The 25,761-nt window shown below is 41.6% G+C and overlaps 1 protein-coding gene across 1 annotated transcript; it reads left to right on the forward strand.

Moving 5' to 3' along the window:
* The first annotated feature begins 448 nt into the window (after nucleotides 1-448).
* Nucleotides 449-25,558, forward strand: RMND5A (required for meiotic nuclear division 5 homolog A). The gene is made up of 9 exons (XM_018086572.2): nucleotides 449-724; nucleotides 5,157-5,299; nucleotides 11,641-11,775; nucleotides 11,950-12,050; nucleotides 16,374-16,540; nucleotides 17,228-17,393; nucleotides 20,053-20,155; nucleotides 22,224-22,378; nucleotides 23,799-25,558. Exons 1-9 carry the CDS (start codon nucleotides 583-585, stop codon nucleotides 23,860-23,862), a joined length of 1,176 nt encoding a protein of 391 aa, XP_017942061.1. The 5' UTR covers nucleotides 449-582; the 3' UTR covers nucleotides 23,863-25,558.
* Nucleotides 25,559-25,761: the final 203 nt, after the last annotated feature.

Below are 25,761 nucleotides of genomic sequence, written 5' to 3' on the forward strand. Positions count from 1 at the left end.
ACCCACCGCACGGCCCTGAGCCGCTCCCCGGCCGTGACAGACCCGGAGGGGCCGCTCCCAGGCCCCGGGGTGGCCCAGCCCGATCGCAGAACCCCGAAGGAGCCGCCGAGGCCTCCCCAGCCCGGCGCCCCCTCAGGCCTTTCGTCGCCATGCAAACCCGCCCCTGAGGCCCCCGCGCCGGGCTGCCCGCCGCGCTGCCTGACCCACCACACCCCGCCATCCCCCGCTCCCCGGTTAACTCCCCACGCGCCGCGCCGAGGAAGCGCTTCTCGATCCCACTGGGACACCGGGAGCAGCGCGGGCACGAGCGGGGCTGCCCGCGGCGCCGCCTGACTGAAAAAAAAGACACAACAACCTCCGAGGTTGGGGAGTTCCGGGGCGGGTGTCGCGGCGCTGCCTCGCGAGCGCGCGAGTCCGTGCCCGCGCTGTGCCTGTGTGGAAGCCGGGGCGCCCAGGGGGGGCCGGCGCTGCGTGGGGGCCGGGGCGGGCCGGCCGGGGCGGCGACGGCAGCACGACCAGGAGAGAGGAAGAGGAGAGGAGGAACAGCAGGATCAGCAGCAGCGGGAGCGCGGCCCGGACGCGATGGACCAGTGCGTGACGGTGGAGAGGGAGCTGGAGAAGGTGCTGCAGAAGTTCTCGGGATACGGGCAGCTCTGCGAGCGCAGCCTGGAGGAGCTGATCCAGTACGCGGGAGGGCTGCGCAGGGAGATCCTGCAGACAGAGAGTACGTGGAGAGACCCCTCCCCCGCACCCCTCCTTCCCTCCCCTGCGCCTCCCCGGGGGGGAACCCCCAAAATTTTGGGATTTGTGGCCCCAAAACTTCGGGCTCTGTGGGGTGGGGACCCTTCCAGGGAGAGCCCCTGCCCCGAGGGTTCTGTGCTGCGGGGGCTGAGCCAGGACCACCCCACGGAGATTTGAGGCTTTTCTGACATGGAAAAGTTAAAAAGTGGGAGTGGGGGAGGTTTGGGTTGGGTATTGGGAAAAGGTTCTTCCCCCAGAGGGTGTTTGGGTGCTGGAACAGGCTCCCCAGGGAAGTGGTCACAGCACCAAGTCAGCCAGAGTTGAAGAAGGATTGGCATGCTACACTCAGGCACACGGTGTGACTCTTGGGGATGGTCCTGTGCAGGGCTAAGGCTTGGACTCGAGGATTCTTGGGGGTTCCTTCCAACTCAGCATATTCTGTGTGATTCTGTGATGGGTCTCGGCCCTTCCAGGCCTTCCCTGCCTTGTCTGTGCTGCCCAAGAGGTTCGTTTGTTCCGGGTCAGCAGGTCTGGCGTGACCCTAGTGAGGGTGTTCATAACCCTTGATGTTGGGTGACAAAGGGGTTGGTCACCCCGGGGGAAACACAGGGCCGGCCTGACCTGTTTGCTTTTTTTTTTTTTCCTCACTCGTATTTATTTTATTTTCTTTTTTCTTTCTGTTTTCCTATGTCCCCTAAGTTGTGTTCCTTTGCCTGGGGGGGGGAGGGTTTGGCGGTGTTTAGGGTAAAACCACAGCACACAGCAGGGAGTAAATACCGGCCCTGTCCGTGTGTCAGCTGGTGTTGGGCACTTGCTGGGGCTGTAAACACAGGACATATAAAGGTTGTGAAATCCCAGAGGTGGAGGCAGTGCCGTGTTTTGTTGATGGAGTGGGAGGGAGTGGAGAGGCAGCTGAAGTGATTTACCCAGGACCACGCAGGAAGCCGAGGATTAAACATAGGAACTTACAGGCTCCTGAGCCCAAACTTGAGAGCAAATGTGCTGGTGCTCTGCTTTTTGCTTTTGTTTGGTTCAAAGGAAACGTGTTTGCTGTGGTTCTTGTGCAAATACAGGTGCAAAGCTCAGTCAGGAGTGTGGATAATTCCAGGAACTCCAGTAGGAGTGTGCTGGAGCTGCTCTGTGTGTACACAGCAGTTTCTATGGACAGCAAACATGGAATTCTGATTCCAAGGCATTTGTTTGGGATGAAAAAAAGTTTGGTCTTTCTGACATTGTTTTGAACTGTGTTTCAAACTGTTGTTTGTGCTGTTCGAAACAGTCTGGGCTTGGGCATTGAGGACAGTCAATAAAATGTGTGTCTTCACAACCTGACCTGGCCTGGAATGCTCATGGTGTGACCCTTGCACTTGTATTGGCCTTTGTTGGGCTGTAAAGGTTTGTCTGGGAGAATCCCATTGCAGGTCCAGAGCTTGTACTCACGTTGTGATAAAACTAAAAGGTTCCAGTGTGTGATTCCTTCCGGGTCCTTGTTGGGTTTTCCATCCAGGCTTGGATTAGCAGTTTTTGGGGCTGTCCAGTGAAGGCCCTGGAAATACTTTCAGCACTTACCAAGTGATGATGCTGTCCCAGAGAGCACATTGCAAACTGAGCTTTCTTTTAGTAGAATGAAGCCAATATGTTATTAGTGCACCCTTAAACATTTGGGGACTCTTCAGTTTTGGCATCTGAGGGTGAGCTGGCTTCGTAGGTGGCAAAATTCTTCTTGGTTTTTTTTTTTTCCTTTAACATGTTATTTATAACTTTCTAACAAGAACAGGTATTTGCAGCTTTTATACACTGTGTCCTGAGGATTTTTAAAAATTGGTAGTGTTGAAAACAGCCAGATATCTCAATGTGGAGCTCTAATTTAGGGGTATGGACTGCAGAAATATGCTTTAGTATGCAATTTTAAAGGAAAAAAGGAAGAGAAATGAAAACCCTCACTGCTGAAGAAGAAGTTAATGCTGTAGGACAAGATCTGAGAGCAAAGATGCATGAAAAGACCTTAAATAGGCAGTGGATATAAAAAGGAAGTGGGTGGGGACAAAGAAACCATTAGAATCTGCTTTAACCTCTAAACTGTGGGGTTCCCTCCCCCCTCCAGTCCCTTAAAATGTCTTTTTTCTTGTTAAAGCCTGAGGACAGACCAGCCCTATCTGTGCTCAGTCCTGTGCGTGGGAAGGCAAAGTTTGTTTTTCTTCTCCCTTCCCCTCATACATCTGTCTTTCTGGAGCCACCAAGGCAGGGCTGCACGTTCCTGGATGGTATAAATGTGTCTGGCTGAGTAAACTTGGCTTTGGACTCTGCTTTGTGCCCAGTGTCTGCTGGCCAGTGTATTTATTTCTTTTTTTAATTGTGACTGTACGTGCAGGGCTGTGGTGTCCTGTGAACCCCGAAATACCAGGAGGGCTGGTTCCAGGCTTTCTCCTGCTGATTTTTTACAAGCAGCTCGTAGTTTGGTTGAGGCTGGAAGAGAGGGGTGCAGAGGGGAAACCTTGTACAGCTCTGATGACTTTTCCTGTGTAGACATTTTCATTGATTTACAGGAGTTGGTTTCTGCTGCAGTAAGTGTCAGGGGCCAGAAATTCACTTATTTTCTTGGTGTAAAAGCAGTGAGTTGTTTGGGTTTTAGCTTAATGGCTCTTCTTGCAAAAAACTCCAGAAGTGTATTTTAGCCTCTCTGTTCATTGCAGAATGAGTGTTTCCATTTTACGTGTTGTGTAATCTCTGACTGATCATTTTGTGGTGGCAAAAGCCACGAGATAGTTAAAGATCCTTCATGTGATTTTACATATCTGTCATAAAAATTAAACAGCAACTGAGAAATAGGGATTATTCTTAAAATAATTTTAGAAGGTGAACTCCATGTAATAGTTGAGTGAATTTTTCATTTTTAATTCAGGATGCACAGAGTCACAGAATTGACTGTTTCAATCCTTATTACTCCTCACTCATCCACTAGAAAAAAAAATAGCCATTTGCCTGGGAGGTGATCCTTGGTTTCATGGGACTGGAGGGAGTTAAAGCTTTTTTCTTTCTTAAAAGCTGTGGCTGTTGCAAAAACGCTGCTGAAGCTTCCTCAGCTGGGGATTGTGGGGCTGGACAGGAGCTGTTTGCTTGGTTAGAGGTGAGGTGAGATAGTTTAATGTGCAACAACAGAGGGGAAGGTATCTAGAAAAAGTGTCTGTGGAATCATTATCTGTGATCACAGTTTTTTCTGGGTTTCCTTTGCTGTCTCCAGAAACTGTGCTCTTAATGCACTGCTGAAACAAAAAAATGTGTTAAAATATGAAATCAAAAACGAACAAACTTAGAAAGCGAACACATTTTCCATAAAATCCTCCTTCTAAAGAGATATTTCGATGACTTTGGTTTTTGCACATGAGGGCTTTGGGCCCAGAATACCGGGGAGGCATTTCTGGGCTTCTCTCCCACTTAAAGTAGCCTTCCTGCAGCTGAAGGCTGCAATGTCTGTGTTGCTAAAGGAAAAAACTCTTCATTTAGAATGAACTTTGTGGAAGGAGAGACCTTCAGAGGTAAAATTCTCTTTGTATTTTTAAATCAAAAACAGGAAGAAAGGACTGGGGTAAAGCACTGAAAAATGATTTTTTTTTTCCCTGACTAAAGCTCCTGAGCAATGTTTGATGCAAGGCACAGAGGGTGTAAACTGTGAAGTGCTGTAATGGGGCTTGTAAACCTTCCCTGTTCATTATTTTGTTCACAGAATGGGTTGTTGGACATCAGCTAAAAATGTCACAGTTCCTAGAGAATAAATCTCATAACAATGTCCACTGATCCTTCATGGGCTGCTTCTTATCTGTAGAGGGGAAGTGGAGGCTGGTTGGCTGAACTTCCAGAGGTGTTTCCACGAGTCAGGAAGCAGAAGTTTGATACAGCTCAAACACAGAGCCCAATAGAAGTGGGTGGTTTGTGGGGTGGGAATTAACTGGACTCTGATTAATCCACATTTTGCTTTCACCTTGTTGTAGTTAAAGGTGATGTTCTCATGTACCTTCAGGGTCTGTCTGAAAGAGAACTGATCCTGTAGTAGCTTCAGCAGCTTTCTGTTATTCTGTTATTCCCTGAGACATTTGTGGATTGGGTGTTTCTTTGAGATGTTTATTTGTATACTGTGACTGAGACACATGAGAACTTTACATGAATTTTTTAAACTGTTGCCCTCGTTCACTGTTACTGTACACCCAGCTGGATTCCTAATTCCCCAGGTGAGTTTTCACAACAGGTGAATTCCTGTCTTTCTGCCTCCTTTTACACTGATCTTGCTTTGCAAATACTCCCTGGATCGCATTTCTTTCTTTTAATACCACTTTTTGTCTTTATATGTGGCATATTGAGAGATTGGATGTTACCATTTGTCTGTAGCAAAGTGAGTAATTTTCCTCTCTTTTGTCTAGATCAAGATGGAGACTTGTCAGGGACGATTTCACTTGTTATGACTCAGTGTTGTAAAAGAATAAAAGACACAGTCCAAAAACTGGCCTCCGATCATAAGGACATTCACAGCAGTGTATCCCGAGTTGGAAAAGCCATTGATAAGGTATTTATTTTGTGGTTTGATTGTATTATAGCATTAGTTCTGTGGTGTGTGCTCTGCTTTAGAAAATCTGGATTTGTGCTACAGTCAATCTTAACTAAATCATCCTGAGAACTACAGAAGCAGAGGTGATTCAGGGGGCTGTACTTGCTTTCAGAACTCACTGCAGACAGAGTATTCCTTCTGGGGCAGCTCAGCTCTCCTAATTTCTGAGAGAACATTCCCTATTGATACTACAAACCTTAGTATGTTTTGTGTTTTATTGGTTTAGCAGGATGTTTGTTTCAGTATCTGTCTTGGTAAGAAATACTGTGGTTTATATATATAATGTTTACTTAATTGTCAGTAGCAGGTAACTCAGAAGTGGCATTTTGTTCTGGAAAGCAGGACAAGTGGCTGCCCCATACCTGGAAGTGTTCAAGGCCAAGTTGGACTGGGCTTGGGCCAACCTGGTCTAGTAGGAGGTGTCCCTGCCCTTGGCAGGGAGTTGGAATGAGGTGATCTTTAAAGTTCCTTCCAACCCAAACCATTCTGTGATTCTGTAAGATAAGAGAATTTTTTAAGAAAGGCAGTTTGTACATATTTCAGGGGTGTTGTTGGTTTTGGGGCTTAATTTTATAACACAGCCTTAATGTGAGTAGAGTAGATTCAACATCTTGTAGTCAGCATGTCTATGCCATAACAAATAAGGCAGCTTATCTTTGGAACTTTGCATGTGAGATGTTCTGAGATGAATTCCAGGTTCAAGAATAACTGGGATCTGAATATTTTTGTAGGTAGATATTAACAATTCTTTGAAATGATACTAAAGTGGTGCTATATGTGTACTTTCAGGCCATGCTTTTCTCCGTCTGTGTTCTTTTCTGTATTCAGGGAGTCTTGTGCTTTAGAGGCTCCCTGTATTCAGGGAGTCTTTTTTGGACATTCTTGTGATAGTTTCACATCAGAACATGCCTCTGTTGACAGGATCTAAACATTTGGTTTGAGGTGCACCTTATAATCTTATTAAGGAAGATCCTGTAAATGAATCTTTTCACCTGGACAAAGACATTTGCAGCATTACCCGATACTGATTTATCCTTTGGGAATCTCATTTAAGTTTTGTTAGTAATGATGATCTGTTAAAGCGCAATGTTACAATAGTGTGATGAAGGAACAAAGTACTTAATGCCGCCTTATTGGGCAGATTGTCCATGAAACTGTTGTATTTTTTGTTTACATGTACGGCTGACCATCATGGAGAGCTCAAACTTTGTAGTAATAGCTTTAATCCACACGTCACTTATCCAAAGCTTAAGGATGCATCTGTCTCAAATCCTTGCTGCTGTACCTAAACCAATTAACTAGAGTAAAATTCCATCCTTATTACCAGCTTGAAGCCTGAAATAAATCTATGTAATCTTGTCCTAAGTTTTAAACTTTCCTATTCTGCTTTAGCAAGTGGTCTTTGTACAAATACGCTCTAGAGTTTGGCCAGACCTTCTTCATTTAAATCCTCTGAGGTAGAACAGCCTCAGGTCATATATAGAGGGTGTGAATGTTCAGTGGAAATTGGTGATGGTATTTCTTACAAGCCAGAAAAACCCCAACACTTGCAAGCTTAAAGAAGTTTAGGCTTGAATCTAATCTCCAAATTGCTGTTTGAGTTTTCATGGAAATAGAGTTTTTCCAGTATTATTTCTGTCCTGCTGTTTAAGTTTATTTACTATTTATATTTGAAAAGGGATAGATGTAAATAAAAATCATTTTTTAAGTTTCGAGTGTGTGGTTTTGTGAAACAGTAGAAAGGATCTGAATAATCCTTTCCTGCTCTGAGCCTGTTGAGTGTCAGAAGGGCTGCTTAAAAAATGAGCTCAACTTGCTGTATTCAGTGTGCTTCTTCCTCTGGATTTTCAATCTCAGTGTCTGTGGTGTTTGCATCAAAAGATTGGAAGCAGTGGGAACTGCAGGAGTCCCCAGTTCTGCTTGTAACGAAGGATGGAGTTTTATGAAGTTCAGAGCACAAGTTAGGATTGTCTCCTTAAATATGAACTTGGTTGAGCTTTTCTTTTTAGTGCAAGCAGTTTGAATATTGTTAGTTTTCCCCAACTGCTAGTAAGGGAAGTACTTTAGAATGTGTGTTGGCCTCTTTCTCCGATGAATACGTGAAATGTTTAAATCCAGGTGGAATTCAGCGTTTCCCTGAACAGTGACATTTGAAGGAAAGCTTCCATATGTACTTAATGCAGTTTCCCTGTGCTGCTGGAAAATATGTTTGAAACCTGCCAGCAAAGTCTTTGTTGGCACCTGAGTCCCATAACCTACTGGAATTGCCCTCCCCCATCCCTTCACCATAATATGCTTAAGCTTAAACCAATAGAAGTAATTAAGTGTAATTGATGTAGTGAATTGATTCTCAACACATTTCTGGACAAAATACTGCTGCTTCCAAAATAAAACACTCATTAGAATATAAAGAAGCACAGCCCTTGCCTTGATTCATGAGATTTGACTTTTGTTTCAAACTTATTTTACAGACAGATTAACATCTCCGGAACACTGCTTGTGGTCTCCCTAGCTGTGTGTGCTCAGGCACAGATAAATGTAACTCATTATTTTGTTGCCTGGTTTGAGATTGGGAAACATGGTAATACTGGTGCCAATTTTATGTGACACAGCCAAATGACAGCTGTTGTTGCGTGTGGAATCAACAAACTTCCTCCTTAGCAAGCCTGGATTGTGGAAGAACTTGCTGTATTGTCTGCTCATGGCAATTTCAGGTTCAATTTCTTTTTTTCCCTGTATTGAGGCAGGGTTATACCTACATATAAAGTTTAGTGTGGTCAGGTTTTAAGTTATTGTAGTAATTGCTTGTGAACTTGGATGGGCCCTAGATTTGTCTGTCTGCAGAGTTCACTCTGAGAACAGAAGCCCTTAAGCAAAATGAAGTTCAAATTTGGCATCAAATACATTGAAGTCTGAAATGCCAAAGCTTTGTGTGTTACTTTTTAGTTAATAGTTCCTGGAAACTTTATCTAATAAGCTAAACCTTTTTTCGTAGTAGCTCTACATGGATCACATGTTTCTGATCCATGAAAGGTTGCCCTCTCTTCCAGAGGGCATTTTCTCCTTTGAAAGCAATTGTTTGCATCCAGTTTTTTTGTATTGTATGAGCATTTGCTCTGCTTCCAGAACTCACTGCTGTTCAGCAAGTTATCAGGTACCTCACTCATCAGCTCTGTAAATCATTCTGGAATGATTTGAATTCATCTCAAAGCTTTTGGATGGGCTGGTAAATGTTTTCCCTCTAGCAGCAATCTGAGTAGTGGTTAAATGCCTTCATTTAGGAATAAGAGGAGTAAATGGCAGCTCCTTTCATTTTTTCCTCCAGAATTTTAAGCCTGTTAAAAGGCCAACATTTTAAGTGGTGCTTTGGGAAGGCAAACTTTCACCTAAGTTAATGTTTGTTTCATGTAAAAACTTGTATATGAACAAACTAAAAACCTTTACTGAACTTCATATAACTGTGAAGAATGGGGCTAAATGAATGCAAAGTCTTGGCAAGTTGTGCTTTATTTTATGTGCAAACAGATTTAACAGAGAAGGTAAACAAATATTTTATTTGTATTTTGGATCAGACTTCAGAAGGGAGGAATGGACAAAGTAATCTCAACTGAGGAATAAAACTGTACTAAATCATCATCCTTCTTCATATTGTGTTGTTTTAAATAACATGGAGGGTTGTTATGTTGGTTAAAATGGTCCATCTTGTGTTTGTGTGCATCTTGGAAGTCCTCACATTCTAGCAGTTATTAGTTGTGTGTTGTTTCATTGGTGTATTTAGCACATAAGATTTCTACATTTTGGCCCTAGACTTACTAGTTAGGCTCTTAAAAAAAAAAAGGTTTGTTTCTCAGGAATATTAGCTGACACTTAGGTTATTTTGTGCTTTTCAGGTTTTAAGCTTTCCGGAGTTTTTAACTTACAGAATTTATTTTAACTTTTGAAATCTTATTAAACCCCACGTGCTGTCAGTTAGCATACTGTTAGCATTTAGAAAACAAAACTGAGGGGTGTGCAGTCACCAGCAGATCATCCATGCGTGGCAGTTATGAAATACAGAAGCCAAAGGCAAGTGGTAATTTGTTCTGACATGTGACAGTCACTCACTGTAATATGTGCAGTCAGTTCCTGAAGCTCCTCAGGGCCCAGAGGTGGCAGAGCTGTGGAATCCCACATATAATACATACCTCAGGAACTGTTTAAAACAAAACACAAAAGTTATTGGAATGAGAACCTGATCAGAGTGACTGAGGGGAAGTGAAAAAACTTGAGGTCCTCAGGTTGTACCATGTGACTTGAATCTGCATCACGTCCAGGTTGATACCACTCGTTACCACCCTCTATGAGAATTAAAAGTCTAATTTATGATGGGGTTTTGAAAAGGTTCACAACAAGATTTGTTGTTTCAAAAGAAAATGAGTATTTTGTGAGGGCACTGAGCTAATTAGCTCCACCACCTGTGCCCCCAAGCAGCGAGGAGGATGTGACAATGTTTGAGGCGTGGGTTCAGCTTTAATGTTTGGTAACTGCCCAGAAGAATAAGGTTTCTGCTTACAGGGTTATACAGCTTAAAGTCAATTACTTTTAGATTATTGATGATCTCCACCCTGGAAACTAAGTACCAAAAGTAAACCTGTGTGTTCTGAATACTGCCTCTGATATTCCTTTAGTATGTTGTTGATGGATTTGTTACCTGCTGGTGGTGTTTGGACACTGATACCAGGAATCAGCAATGGTGGTGAGCTTGTAAGGATTCAAATAGTTGGCACGAATAAGAACAGTATTATTAAATCTTTAAGATGCTTAAGTTTTTCAGGATACAGCTTAAAGATGAGCAGCATGGCAAGGAGCTTACAGGTTAAGATACCCAAGTGAAAATATTGTTAAATGTGAGACTTGAATCAGTGGTGATAATTCAAATGCTCATCTTGCTCCACCATCTCAGAAGAGATGGAAGAGATAATTTGCTGCACTTAACGTTTTACTGAAAGTTTGCTGAGAGACCTGAAGGGAGTGGTGGCTTTGGAGCCGTGTGTGCAGGGATGAGAAGACTGCCCCTTTCTCAGGGTGGCACAGAGCAACATCAGAGGAGATGTGAAGGTGCTGATGAAGGAAATAATTACATGGTGAGTAAAAGGAGGGTGCAGTGTGAGGCTGAGCTGTGCACAGGAAGGCAGCTCGTGCCAGCTGTGTGTTATCTGCTGTGACAGAACCCCATGTTTGTGCGAGATCGGTGTTCCCGTGATGTGCAGGGCTGTGGATCCTCACTGAGCTGCAGCTGAAGCACTGCTGTTTTCACTGAACTGATTTCTGAAGTTCCTTCTTGGGAGAGAGCCCTCGAGAGAGAGAGCCATAGAGAGCCATCAGGCAGCAAACAAGGAGCTACTTTTAGGCTTTTTATTTTGCAGCAGCTTCGTTTTAGGCAACGGAGGAGGATTTTTATTAGAGTTAACCTGCCTGCCCTCATCATAGACCATGTTAGCAGTTAAAATCCTGGTTTATATCTTGGATTGGAACAAATGTTTCTCTCCTGCTGCCAAGAGGCACAGTGCCAAGCAGTGCCAAGTGTTACCAAAGAGTCACCGTGACAATATCTTTAGTTATTCCTGGAATATGTCCATAGGCCACTGGCCTAAAAATACACAGCAGTAGGATCATCTGGGTTAGAGCTGTAAAAGATCTCTTGGACTTTCAAAGCTCATCCTGTTGCTGGGATGTTGAGGTCTTCAGAGATTTGAATTTCATTGTTGTTTGGGGGTGGGGAGAATGACCTTTTCCTTTTTCAGCATTGTCTATCTCCCTTCTCCCCAGTTATGTAAAATAATCTTGAGTTAAAACTTTACTTCCAGTTTGGTGTGCTGCAGTGACAGTGATGCACTGATAACTCTGTCTTGATTCTGGTGTACACTATTCTTCTGTTCCCTGTACATTTTCACTTTTCACAGATGGAAAAAGATTTTTCTGCAGGTATTTCCTTCAGAAATTCACCATGGGCTTGAAAGCCATGTTTAGTTAGTTAACTAGGTTTCTAACTTTCTAGCTAGACTTGTAATTTGCCAGTGTAATTCCTTACAGTGAATAGTATTCAGACTTGAAACAAGGAAGCCAAAGGATTTGTTCTTCCATGCACAGGAGATAATGAAGCAGCTGACAGATACATTTCACTTTGGAGGTAATTGAGGGCCAACTGAGTAATAGGCAGAAGGCATGAGGGTGGAGAGACAGGTGTCCTGCATAATTAAGGAAAAATGATGTGGGGTGATTTGTTCCAGCCCATTAACTGATAATTTTATGTGTTTCAGAACTTTGACTCGGACATCAGCAGTGTGGGCATAGATGGGTGCTGGCAGGCTGACAGCCAGAGGATCCTCAACGAGGTGATGGTGGAGCACTTCTTCCGGCAGGGAATGCTGGATGTAGCTGAGGAACTTTGTCAGGTAAGGATAAGTGTGGGTGTTGAAGGTTATCAACTGTGGAAAAGATGCTTTGTGTTACCTTCCTTATTTGAATGTTCTAGGTCAATATTTAAACTGTCAGAAAACCAACAGATCAATCCCACTGTGTTTTTCATGCTTTCACTAAAAACTGCCTTTTTTTTTTTTTTTTCCCAGGAATCTGGTCTATCAATAGATCAAAGTCAAAAAGAACCGTTTGTGGAGTTAAATCGAATATTGGAAGCATTAAAAGTTAGAGTTCTGAGACCTGCACTAGAGTGAGTCTACTCATTTTTTTCCTTCACCCCCATTTTTTTTAATGCTTTTGACAAAAGGGACACCTGTTAGTGAGATTTTCTTCTGAACAAAACAATTCAGTTAGTGCAAGTCAGTGGATAATGATGACTGACTGTTCAGACCAAAACCAAGTCTGGGAATTGGTAATGTCTGGGATCTGTCAGTCAGCCTTAGACCAGGATATTTTCTCGACCTCAGTAGACTTTACAACCCTTAGACACGTAGGCTCGTGCTAAAAGCAACATTGAGGAGGGAAAGGTGATAAATGTCTCAAGGGCTGCTGCTTTATGATTTACAGTAGTGGATACATAACTGTATGCCATTTCAGAATAGCTTTTAACTTAAAAATAAGAAAGCCCCAGAAAAACCCTTAGCCTAATTTTTAAGTTTTCATAAACCTGAGTTGGTCTCAGAAGTAAGCTAAAAAACAACCACAAACCACAAAAACCCAAAACAACTAAACCAACTCTGAAGCGACCTTTTAAAAACAGAAACCGTGAAACAAAAGCAAATTCAAAATTTCCATGTTTAATTCCTGAGCATAATTCACATACTTAGGATATCTTTTTTGCATTATTCAGTTAAGTACATTTTTGTATTAACAAACATTTTCTTTTCCCTTTAACATGAACCAGCAGAGGTGTGTCAAGTCAGTGCTTATTGGCATTTAGATGCAGGGACACTCTGACACTCAAAGGTCATCAGCTAAATCCTGCATTATGCCTCTGAGTCATGCAAAGTTTGACCTAAATAGTTGGCCTTCGAATAGAGTTGCACAGGTGGAAAGGTGGGGTGGTTTATTGCAGTTGAATTGGCTAAATTGAAGGGAAGCAACACTGCTGTTACAACTGAAACAGGATTTACTGTCAGCTACACCATGTATTTCTTATAGTTCAAATAGTATCAGAGCTGTTGTGAAGGATAATCCCCGAGGAACAGTAATTTGCTGATCTATCTGTTCCCTTGAAGTCCCTCAATTCATTTTAGCTCGAGTTTGCAGGGCTTTATGCCTTACCCATTGCTTCTTAGTTGTATCTCGTACTTTCTGCAATGAGTTAAATATTTTTCAAACAAAGGAGAAGGCATGGTTGTCCTTCAAAGGAATTCTTATTCCAGCTGAATGGGCAGACAATAGGGTGTATTGTCAGCATAGTTTTTGTGCTGGTCTCCCTCCCCCACCCTGTCTTATTTCTGTCTATAATGTTTATTCTGTTTAAACTGGACAGTGCAAAAGCTGTCTGCTTCTCTTTGCTGCTGCTGGGCACAGAGGGGCCTTATTTGTAGTGATGTTTATGTGAAAACCATAGGGAGGGTGATCCACATGTGACAAAATGTCATGGTCTGGTGTAGAAGATAACCCATGTCTTAAATGCCCAGTTACTCCACAGAACTGCTGATGCCAGTGAAGGGATTCCCCATATTATTTCCTAGCAGAGGTGAGTGTTCAGGAGGAGGGATGGAAACCAATCCTGGATGGATGATCTCCATATGATAGGAGCTTGGAGAGTGGCATTGTGCTCTTTGGGCTAAAACTGGCATCAGTAAATACAGCTCCAGGAATGCATAAAGGAGTCCCAAACTGGCCCATGGCAGGGTCAGACTGCTGACAGTGGTGTTGAAGCAGAAAGGTGTCACACAAAGATGATTAATTACAGTCCCATGAACCAGGAAGGGGAGCATAGCAGGGTTTATCCATGCAAAATCATGGAAGGTTGGGATTAAAACAACAACCAGTCTCTCGGGCTCTGCCAGTGCTCTGTGCCTGTGCTTGGTTTAACTCAGTGTTGAAAACAAAACAAACACAAGTGGCTCCTGGTCACTGCCATGGGAAGGGAGTTGTCAGATTAATGACTTTTCCAATAGACTTTCAAACCCTTGCTGAGGTGATAGAGAGAAATTGGTATTTGTGTCTCAGAAAAAAACAGACCCCAACTGTACTTTTTTTTTTTCAGGTTTTCTTTTAATACAAATTCCAACACTTAAAAATATGTCACTTCAGATTTAAACAGAATATGACTGGCCATAACTTTTTTGTTTTCCCTTGTGGGCTGTGCAGCTTGACTTTTGTAGATGCCCAGTCTGGCCCTGCACCATTAAACTGTGTCATCTCTGCACCTCTTCAGGATCCCATTAATTTCCAGTGACTTTTCTCACTGTAATTTGGTGATGGGGAGGAGAAATACATGTGTTTTTTTTTTTTTTTCTGAATGGATTCTGGCCCTTTGGAAGTCAGGTTGGGTCTCCATGTGAAGGTCTGGTGGGAATGACTTCCAGGTTCCAAGCTTTTGTCTGTAATTTTGTCTTCACCTCTGTCTGTAAACAGGAGGGTACACAGGTCACTCAGAAGTGAAAACACTTAGAATATCATTTTGAGAGGAGGTAAGAAGACAGGTGATGTGATTACCAACAGTTTTGGACAGTGCTAGAGAGTGTGTGGGCTGGATGTTTTAAACCTCACTTGCTGGTTTTTTGTTTTTCTGTTGGAAGTAGGAACAGCGTGTCCCAGACCAAACACCTCAGGCCTTGCTTCTGTGGTTGCTTTCTTTTGATACAAATCTGTGCTGCCACTCAAAGAACTAAAAATGGAAAGGCTGCCTAAAAGCTCATTTGGAAAAATAGTCTCGACCTCAGCAAGATGAAGTACTCTGTCATGTGGGTGTGAATATTGGCAGGGAGAGGACGGAGGCTCTTTTGATGCAATAGAGATTAATATCTCATTGATGGGACTGTGGACTAGCCTTAGTGTTTATTTATAATTTTTTGTCCTTCAGCTGCTTTTTAGTCTGTGGTTGTTAACTTCAGGCTCTTGTTTTTGTAGCCTGGATTGAACTTTATTACCACTATACTTGGTTGAAGCTGGGCACACTGATCATAAAAATACAGTTAAAAAAAAACCCAAAAAACTTATAAAACCACCCCAAACCTCACTCACAACCCTTGGTTAGTGAGTGTGCTCTTCCCTCCTGGTGGAGATGACAGTGCTGACAGTCTTCTAGGGCTGCTCATCTGAAACTGCTTGAAATTAGGGACAGTAGGGCTTGTTCTTAGTTCAAAGGCTTCATTTTTCACTCTTTCCTACTGAAAGATTCCTGGGTCTTTACAAAGCCTTGTCAGTGAAGTCAGACCACTGACACTTCCACCACAACAAATTGAAAGTGGATACTTGCTCATTAATGCTCTACCTTCTTGCTTTGAAAGCTTTACCAATACTGTAAGGATGCCTAATTTTCTTATTTTAGTATTGATTGAAGAAAACAGAGGCCTCACATACCTTTTTTGGTTTTGTTTTGTTTTTTTTTTTGAGGAACAGAGACTTCCTCAGTTCGTTACTGAAAAGTGAAAAGCTTTTTTCTTAATGGGGCCCCCACAGTGAAAATAGTAGAACTAATTAACACTAATGAGAAACAGATGTACTGGATACCATTGAGGTTCTTAAGAGAGAGATTGGATTGATTTAGGCCTGACTAAATTGAATTAAGGAAAAAAAATCTGAAACAACACCCAAAGAACCTCCCAAAAAAACAAGAAAGAGATGGATGAATTCTAAATAATAAAAAAAACTTCTTATGAAACACTTAGAAAATTCCAGTTCATTTTACTCAATGTGTGTTTAAGAATTCTTTCATGGTATTTAGGAGCCAAACATTAGTGTTGTCATGGTGAATGAAACACAGCAAGTGAGAAATATTCTTATTGTCCAAGTTGAAAATAACACAGAAAGCAAAGTTTATCTAGGGTAAAGTATGATATTTAGGCTGACTTCCCTTCTATTGTGAGGTCTTGATAGTGTCTGTCTTTGAGGTCCCATAGATGCAATTCCTCTCTCCAGGGCACACATATAAACACAGTGGCTTGGAGAACATGTTTGTTGAATGAGGACATAGGAAAATGTTCTTGAAAGTCTTGGTCAGACTTCTTCAGTGTGCAGCTGAAGAACTGTCAGTAATTGTTAAAATTAAGATCAAGTGTTACTAATTTATATACAGTAGATTCTAGCTATTTCCACCTTTTGTTGTACCTAATTTAGTCTTGTCTTCCAGCCAGTGAGTGTTGAATTTTGCAGAGTTTAACCTCTACAGCAGCACCAGAAGTACCACAGTCCATATGTTGTGCACCCTGTGTAGCTCCTTTGCTTGTAAAAGGTCCTGCCATTTTCTCTGCTCTGTAGAGACTCTCAAAAGTTCAGGGAACAGTCATACTTCCCTTGAAATAGAGGGTAGATAATTGTGATAATTTCATAGGGTGTAGGCTGACACTTAATTACTCTTGTGTCACGTCCCATTGTGCCTCCTCGTTTCTTCCAGGTGGGCGGTATCCAACAGAGAAATGCTCATGGCACAGAACAGTTCGTTGGAATTTAAGCTGCACAGATTATATTTCATTAGTTTATTGATGGGGGGAACAGCAAATCAAAGAGAAGCACTTCAGTACGCGAAAAACTTCCAGCCATTCGCCCTAAATCATCAGAAAGGTACATTTTTGGTCACATTAAGGGGATTTAAAGCCCTGGGATATGGCACCTTGTAGTAAAATATTAATCATGTTCCAAATGTACCTTACTCCATTACTATCAGTTTGTTAAAGGCTTCTTATTTTTGTATTTAATGTATATAACCTGAATCCTTACGGTTTGAATTGTCTTTTTTTTCTCTTTTTTTAAGAAGACACACATAAATGTGAATGTTTGCACGTTTGCTTAACATTAAGGGTTTTGACTCTTTAAATAAATGTGTAGATTACATCTATAATAGGTCTGTGCCAGGGTAAAGTGTTAAAAATGCACAGAAATGTTCTAGGAATAGTCATCTGCTACTTTCTACTGCGTGGGGTAATACAAAGAAGTGAAACTTTTGAAAAATGGGGAACATGTGAGTTAAATGAATGATCTCAATCTGAATCCAACAAAGCCTATTTTTTTAGGCTAGTGTGTATGTCAGAAAGCTTACAAAAAGCTAAACCTGTTTGCAGCAGATTCCCAGGCAGCACACCCTGCCTGTGGTGGGGCAGACAACTCCCCAGTCAGTCTGTAGTGGAATGGAGTGTCCTGTAGAGGTGAGGGTGTGTGTCATTGATTCTACCTGTTTTCTGTGTGAAAGAACTGCAGACAGGAGCTTTTATTTGTTGCATAAAGCATCTCCCTGCTCCTGGTCCCTCCCAGACATTCAGGTGTTGATGGGCAGCCTGGTGTACCTGCGGCAGGGCATCGAGAACTCCCCGTACGTTCACCTGTTGGATGCAAACCAGTGGGCTGACATCTGTGACATCTTCACAAGGGATGCCTGTGCTCTCCTGGGCCTCTCAGTGGAATCACCTCTCAGTGTTAGGTAATGCTGCTTTTCCTTTGCTTTTGGAGCCAGGTTTGTTACGGTTTGGTTTCTGTTTCTTATTGAGGACCAAAGAAATGGCCTTTGGGAAGTAGTCTCATCTAGCTTGCATTAAATAAAGAATATCATTACATTTAGCTCTAACCAGGTTTGCAAAGGTTAGAAATCAGAGGTTCCTGTGTGTTGAGCTTTACCCTGCACCACTGCAGCTCAAGAATAAGCGTTCCTGAATGGAATTTGGCTTCTAAAGTTTAGACACAAGTGTGAAAGATGAGGATGGCAATCAGCCAGTTACTCTCAGCAAAATTGTGACAACTGTCCCTGCTGTTTAACTGAAAAAAAAAACCCTAGAACTGTGGCCATGATTCTGTCAGCATTTGATAATTTTGGTTTTTAATCCACACATTACTGGTCTTCTTAGAAGAATGCTTAAGAGTTATGTTGTAATTTCAGCTGCTAAAATTTCTGAATTGTTTGCTGAACCTCATTTGCAAAGAAGAAAGAGGCACTTTTAAGCTCGGTAGCTAACCTGACAAACTGCAAATCTGTAGGAGGCAGTTGGAAATGTGAAGGAAACCCATCCTAATCTCCTTTGAGCTCCAAAGATAAAACAGATTAGCTGCTATTTAGCCTTTGCATGTCAATACCCCCAATATACCCACCTGGTGTTCTCATTTTTATTTCAGACATTAAATAGAAAATAAATGATATATATCTTTCAAGGCTAGATTTGGTACTTAGCAGAAGCTTCACTACCTCCTCTTTTGGGGGGAGCTTTTTTTTTCCTGTTTCTATTTACTGTTGTTAGACTTCTGTGCTTAGTTTAGAACTCGTAAATTGTCAAGCCTTCTGTTTGCATCTCAGTCACAAAATACAACAGAAAGAACAAAAGGAGCACTTCAGATTGTCTTTCTACAATAGACTTACAAGTTTCATTTTGAGGTTTTTATAGATATCCAAAGCTTGTATTTCTGTTTTATGGCTTTCATCTTTCTCCTGTTTCGTTCAAATTAACAACAATCCTTTTCATTTTTGTTGCTCATGCACTGATGCTGCAATGCAGTTTTCAGTGCAAAATGGCCAAGAGATTTTCAGTGAAGTGGAAAATCCCTATTACTGATGTTTGGAGGGGTTGGACATTTGCTTTGCTCCTGATGTGGAATTGATTGCTCTGATATGTATTTACTGTATGGGTGGTATCAATACTCTTGTCATAAATAAGACTGTTCTAAATGGGTGTGACCTTTGAGTGCTACAGATCCTTTAGGAATTAAACCAGCGTGAAGTGAAATCCCTGCTATGAAATACATTCTTTCTAGAACATGAGCAACGGGCACTTTTTTAAGGCTGATTGGTTTCTCCAGTATTTATCTAATCCTATACAGGCTCATGGTCTGAGTTTATGTGTGGAGACAGTGGGATAACTCTTGTAGTGTGGAGGTTGTGGTTCAGGGTCTTGAAGGACTACAGGACAGCATTTGAATTTACCATTTCCTTGAATTGTTACACTTTTAAAGGGCTCTTGGGAGATGTTTTCTTACAGAACCATTGAAGCAGTAATGCTTGTCTTTCTACAAATACTATCTGTCTGAACTTTTTCACAGGGTTAATACAAATTACAGTCAGGGCTGAAGTAACCAAAAAGCAAAGTGTAAGGATTGAAATGGCCAGTTGGTGAGGATATGATTTTAAAAAAATTTTTTTTTGTAACTTAGGCAAGAGATCCACAGGTTTCAGGCATATCCTTCCCAAGTAAATCAGCCAGAATGTTCCTGCAGAAATACAGAAACAATTATCTGGAAGGATAGAGCAGAGACGAAGGGCATGACTTCTGCAGACAATAAAACTTGCACAAATAGTAAAATAATCTGCCAAACAAACAGAGCAGGCTGATACCAATGTCAAATCTTCTGTTGCTGGTGATTTCCAGGCCTGTAGCAGTGTCAGTTGGACTTAAATCCATCAAATCATCTGTTAATTTTTTGGAAACTCAGCGTCATATTTTCTTTTGTAATGTGCTGAAATATTTCCAAATGATGTGGTAAGTTCCAGTAACGGGCAACTCCCAGAGGAGGCTGCACTGTTGGGACACAGACTCTGGGCAGTTTTATACTGCTGTTCTTGTCACAGGGCATGCTTTCCCTCCTTCACTTACCTTCCTAGGGTTCTTCTACGTTTCTTTTCTTGATTTAAGGTGAAGGTGGAAAGACATGTTTCTTTACATGGTAATTAGGTATAATTAAAGGATTTTATGGGTTGTGTGTACATGTGGGTTACATAGAAGCTCTTAGGCTGCATGTGCTCTTCCATAGCTGAGAGCAACCACTTGTGTGAGCTGAAGTGGTGTCTTTCTCCTGTACAGGTCAAAGTCAAAGTAGGTGCTAGAGAAAATCAATTTATTACAGTACTCAGAGGGGGGGATTAACTGTTGTTTTCTGTCCAGAATGTAGTACCTGAGGGCCTCAGCCTAAAATACAGGATAGCTGATAACCCACCCCAGAGCCCTTACTTGTCTCTACTTCTGAGCTCCTTCCAGGTATAACGAGATCTGAATGAAATAGTACAAAACTCTTGTGTCCCAGTTAACCTTCGAAGCAGAAATGTGAAAAATGCTCGTTTCCTAGGAGGTACTTTATGTTAACATTTCCCTTTTCTGCAGTTTTTCAGCAGGTTGTGTAGCATTACCAGCTCTAATTAATATCAAGGCAGTTATTGAACAAAGGCAGTGCACGGGCGTTTGGAACCAGAAGGACGAACTCCCGGTGAGTTGATGCTGAGCTGTCCAGGACAGATTTCTGATGGCAAATGCTGTTTTTAGGTTTCTTTTGTGCTGAACGTTATGGGATGTTATACATGGCCTCCACCTCCAGCAGCCTGGGGGTTTGCAGGGCCCTGGGGCTCAGACACCCACACACACAAACACAAAGGACACTGACACGACCAGACCAGCTGCACAGGCTGCCACAGACACAGCTCTGCCTTCAGCAGCACCCACACACAAGGATTGCATAAAACATAAGTACAGATAGCCAAGGTCCCTTCCTCCTCTTTGGCTGGTAAAGATTGAAATCCACTAGTGAAAGCAGAAATGCACCACTCCAGATTCACAAGCAGGTATGTGTTCATGGGCACTCAAATATTGGCATGGCCCTTCTGGCCTCTTTTATACCCCTTTCTGGCCATTCCTTCCCAATCCCCTTGCCCTGCACTTTCTTCCTGCAATTTGTATAGTTCTGCTGACCCCCTGTCCTCTGAGACCCTCAGGTTTGCATTGATATCTCTTGCAAAGTCCAGGTTTGGTTGCAGTTTATTGATGACCTCTTAGTGTGGCTGTCAAGGTTGTTTGTTGTTATTGTCTCTATTCTCTCTCTTTGTCAGGTTTGTACCTCTGGGTATTGTTTGATGCTCCCCCTTTCACTTGTTATCCCCTTTCACATTGAAAGTGTCTTTGATCAAATGACCTTAAAGAAACAGGCGCTCTCTCCTTCCACTTATTCTGTTTCTGTATAACTGGAAAGAAAATGGATCCCACAGGGAAACATTAACTTCCTCTACCTAGGCTTGAGCTTAGTCCAGGGCTTGCTTTGCACTGGCTCTTTATCAGGCAGACAAGGAGATGAAAGAATTAGTGCTGCATCTGGGGACACAGGAGTTGGGAACCAGTGCATTATGCTTCCAGCACATCTCATTTATATCAGTTGAAATGAAGTTCAGTTGTTATGAAACCCCAGTTTCCCTTTATAGCTCTTACCAAGCGTGTGCAGCTCTCCAGTGACCTGCTCCTGATTTGGAAAGGAAACCTATTTAGTGCAAACTGGGCATGAACTGAGTTACCCTCTTCGACTGCAGCTGGAAGAGATTCATTTATAGTGTAAGGATGTGTGTTGAGTTTCTCCCAGCTGTGTTTTCTGTAATGCTGAGAATGTAACCTCCAAGTGTGACAAATTCCTGCCCTGCTGTCCAGATAGGAATAATTACCTAGGGAGAATTTGGAAAAAGATTGCTGTCTGATGTAGAGCAGTTAATAATACACGTGTGTCTCCTTGCATTTTCTAAACTGGAGGATGTGTTCTGCTGAGGCAGTAGGGGTGTGGAAAGCCTTATTTTCATTGTGCAAAGACAGAGATTAAGTAGCATGAAAAGGTCACATTGTCAGGTTTGGTTGAAGGTTAAACCTTTTGGAACAGAGGACTGGTCAGAGCCAGCAGCTTTAGGTACACAGGCAGTTATTTTTGCAGTTCCCAGTTAATTGCTGAAGCCACAGACCTGTTTTTCTCTGTTACATGCCCCTTCCTGAAATAATTTTTTTCTTGGGGCAAGAGTTGTGCTGCACCAGTGTCTTCTGTGTTGGTACTGAAAATTAGTGATTCTAACCCACTTCATTAGTCACAAGACATGAAGGCGTTGGGAGAGTCTTTTATGAAGCTGTAGAACATTAACGTAGTCAATCCAAGGATTTCTCTCTTTTTTTTCTTTCTCCCTTAAATAAAGTCTGTCATCTAAACCACTTTGTATTTCCTAGCCAGTGATTTCCAGAAAGTCTTGCTGGGTCACAGCTCAGTTTTCCTGCCAGGGCATAGATTTGCATTGACATATGCACTTGTCCCTTGGCAGAATACTCTGCTTTGTTGCTTCTGCCCATGCCCAACATAAATCACCATTTTAAGATCACAGTTAAGTATTTTTGGCTGGGAAATTGTCAGGCATCCACACAATGGGTTTTGCTGAACTGAATTGAGAAATCTGTTAAGTAAGGGCCATGACCTGAAGGGATAATTATCTGGAAATGCAGTTTCCCAAGATAAATTTTTCTGTTGATTTCTTTCACAGATTGAAGTGGACCTTGGTAAAAAGTGCTGGTATCATTCAATATTTGCCTGTCCCATCCTTCGTCAGCAAACAACAGATAATAATCCACCTATGAAATTAGTCTGTGGTCATATTATATCAAGAGACGCTTTGAATAAAATGTTTAATGGCAGCAAGTAAGTACCATTCTTTTATTTCAAGCAACATACAGACAAAGGCCAATCTTAAGACTAGAATACTGTGCTTTGGGAAAACTGAGTCCATAATTACATAATCAGTGGAAGGTTGTTAATCTTGGAGAATGGTTTAAAAGCCAGATAAGCCAGGTTGATGCGCTGGAGAAAAGCATAATAAACCCTCTGGTGTTGTGAAAAGCGAGTTTATGTGAAGGAATTTAATGAACAGAGTAATTTTTCAAGTTATAAGTCCCAATGTGTTGTCTTAAATTCAGAATGGAGGCCTTTACACACACAGTTTTTCCTTGGGAGCAAGGTTAGTAATGCATGAAACATCCCTTAAAAATAAAATCAAACCTCTGGGGAAATACAGCTTAGTAATTGAGCAGGTAGGGGAATTATCACAGTGAAAATACTCCTCAGATATGTGTGGTGTACCTGCAGGCTTTTGGGAAGCAGAAAATGGGAGAGAGAAAGCTATACAGATTTTCTTGAGGAAGAACTGGTGGTTGTTTGGATGCAATAGATGCAGCTTCCGTGGAGGCTGTCAGCTTAATTTAGAGCTGTAAGTTGTTTTGGGAAATTCAGTGTGAAAATAAGTGAGGCCATGAATGAAAATGCCGACTGATGTTTGTGTTCTGTGCCCTGTTAGAGAAGCCTGAAGGGATGCCTTTCTGGGTGACTTTAGCCATTTTAAGCCAGTAAACTTGCTACTCTATCATTCCTGTGCCCCATCACTCATTCCTGATGCTTTCATTGATCAGCTTTAGTGACAGCACAGCTCTGACAATATTAACTCAGGGTGAGGGTGGAAAAGGTAAAAGGCCCAAATGTGAGAGATGGGGGGAAAAATGGACCAGTGCTAGAAGAGACATTATAAGCAAGTAGGATTGTATCACTGGAGACCTCAGTAGGGAGGCCAGGCTGAGGTCTTCAGTCATAACCTGCAGGAGCTGATATAAATGGGTTGTAAAATCACAGCGTTTTGAGAACCAGACAGTAAAATGCACTGGGTGCTGAGGGAAGCCACCAGCTGATCTAAAATTACTGCAGGGCCAGACTGGATGGGGCTCTGAGCAACCTGGTCTAGTGGAATGTGTCCCTGCCCATGGCAAGGGGGGTGGAACTGGACGGTCTTTAAGTCCCTTCCAACCCAAACCATTCTGTGACTCTAAAATACGAAGAAATTCCTCTTCATGATTAATCTAATAATTCAGAGGCACGTGGGTGGAAGGTGAGAAAGACTAGAAAGAAAAACATCATAAGGTCTCTCTCAGCTAAAAGTGACTTTCAGTGGAGCCAAGTAAAGTGTTGTGGCTTAAGAATGCATTTGTTTCATGCTACAGTGGTAAAACTGGATACCTTTAATGCTCAGTTGTCACACATTGCCCCGATTCTAACACGTTATTTTTGTCCCCAGATTAAAATGCCCCTATTGTCCAATGGAACAGAGCCCTGGAGATGCCAAACAGATATTTTTCTGAAGAAAAGTTTCATTATGCAGTTTGTAAGTGACACTCTGGATTTCAGGTGCATTTCAGGAGAATTAAAACACATTTGTTCCCTTTTATGCAGCAGACTGAGGACTCCTGTGTTTGTATAAGCTAATGCTACAGAAACTTTGCCAACATTTAGTATATACATACCAAGTGGAAATGCTACAGAAATATTATTACCATAGGGCTTTACTATACTCTTGGTCTCCATACCTGATCAAGTTACTACACCAGCAGTTGTCATTCAATGCAGGTTTTTGTACTTATAATTATATGGTGACTTTTTACTTTTTAAAGGCAGAAATTGATCACCCCCATTTGTTTAATATTCTTCCTGCTATTATTCTATCATTTTATTGATAACTGTCATCTTAGAGAATGTTTGTGGACAAAGTTTTATTTCCTGTAATGTGTACATAATTAAAGGTAAATACTTCAGAAAAAAAAAAAGGTTTGATAAATTGAATAGTCGTTATAAAACTAATTTGTATTTTTTTCGCTGAAAATGCTGTGATATATTCTGAGTTTTTCTTTCAAACATTTTTTCAACTTTTACATAGAATTCAAAGTAAATGTGCATATATATAAAGTATATAAAATATAGCCCCAAGGGGCTACCTGTTAAAATCCATCACTAATTTATAAGGGTGATGTGTGGCTAAACTAGTACTGGGGCAGAGAGGGAATAGGAAATCCTGTTCCTTTGGTTTCACGATGGAGAAGTGTTTGTGTAAGAGAACATTCAATAAATTCTGAAGTGGAAATGCTTTTAGTCGATGGCATTTGCTCTCTGGCCTTTGTAGTCATGTTCTTTGAACTTTGTATTCAGGATTAGGCTATAAATGTCATGTTGCTGTATAGTTTAATAGTCCTTATAGTGTGCTATTTATAAACAGTTATCAAAACCAAATAAATTGTAGAAGTATTCATTGTTAAATGGGGGGAAAGCATGTTCTGATGCAACCTACTGATCACAACTCTGCACTTGGCAGAACTGGGCCCTACATCATATATTAGGAGGTAGCAAGTTTTCTGTAGCTTGAGAACACTTTGCTTCTAGCCTTGTTTTTGTAGTAGAATATTACTGCCATTGCCACTTTTTCTGCTGAATTTGTCATATTGTTGACTAGGTAAATTTGTACTCATAACGGAGACGTAGATCATGGCAGTTAAATCTTTTTTAGTGTGCATATATTTGTATTTATTGCACTGTCCTATAGTAGGGCAAGCAGCCATAAGGCATGCAAAGCTACATGTAAAATTATATTTCTGTATTGTGTAGTTAAAAAAAAAAACAAAACAACCAACCAACCCCAAGCTTCTGTGGTTGAACACTGACACACTGGTTGAATGCACTAGCACAAATGCACTACAGAGAAGACCGTCTTTGGGAAATCTACACCTTTTGAATTTGTCTGTCACCTGACTGGAGACACTGAGTGGGACTCTTATCGGATCAGTGACAATGGACAAACCTACAGAGACATTAAAAAGAGGAGCGAGTCAAGGCACACAAATTTTAAACTTCAGATGTGTTTGATAACATGTGAAAAATACAGGTGTGTGATTTTTTTTTTTTTTTTTCTCTGCAAAACTTACATTGTATTCACACTGAGTTCAAAACAGCCGCGTTACCAAGTGGTAAAATCAACAATAAACGGGTGAGGATATTATTTTCCATGTAGGTTTCCTAGTCTTCCTGGAATTGCTTTTAATCTTTTCTGTTGACTGCAATTGCTTAATGCTTTGGATTTATACAAATGGCATATGAAGTATATAAAAAATAAAAACCAACAACAGAAAAACAACCAGTAATAACAACCTCCTCCCCAAAAACGGCCTGAAATATGAGTGCTGCATCTTTCTCTGTTACATTTGCTGGTATTT

This window comes from Manacus vitellinus, unplaced genomic scaffold, assembly GCF_001715985.3.
Source record: "Manacus vitellinus isolate BGI_N305 unplaced genomic scaffold, ASM171598v3 scaffold_98_pilon, whole genome shotgun sequence".
In the NCBI taxonomy this organism is placed as follows: Eukaryota; Metazoa; Chordata; class Aves; order Passeriformes; family Pipridae; genus Manacus; species Manacus vitellinus.

What these genes read in the sequence shown, in the direction of transcription:
- RMND5A (XM_018086572.2), top strand. Translation starts at nt 583, where the DNA reads ATGGACCAGTGCGTGACGGTGGAGAGGGAGCTGGAGAAGGTGCTGCAG. An exon ending in GGAGATCCTGCAGACAGAGA is followed by an intron (nt 725 to 5,156) that starts GTACGTGGAGAG and finishes TCTTTTGTCTAG; the next exon opens with ATCAAGATGGAGACTTGTCA. An exon ending in TTGGAAAAGCCATTGATAAG is followed by an intron (nt 5,300 to 11,640) that starts GTATTTATTTTG and finishes TATGTGTTTCAG; the next exon opens with AACTTTGACTCGGACATCAG.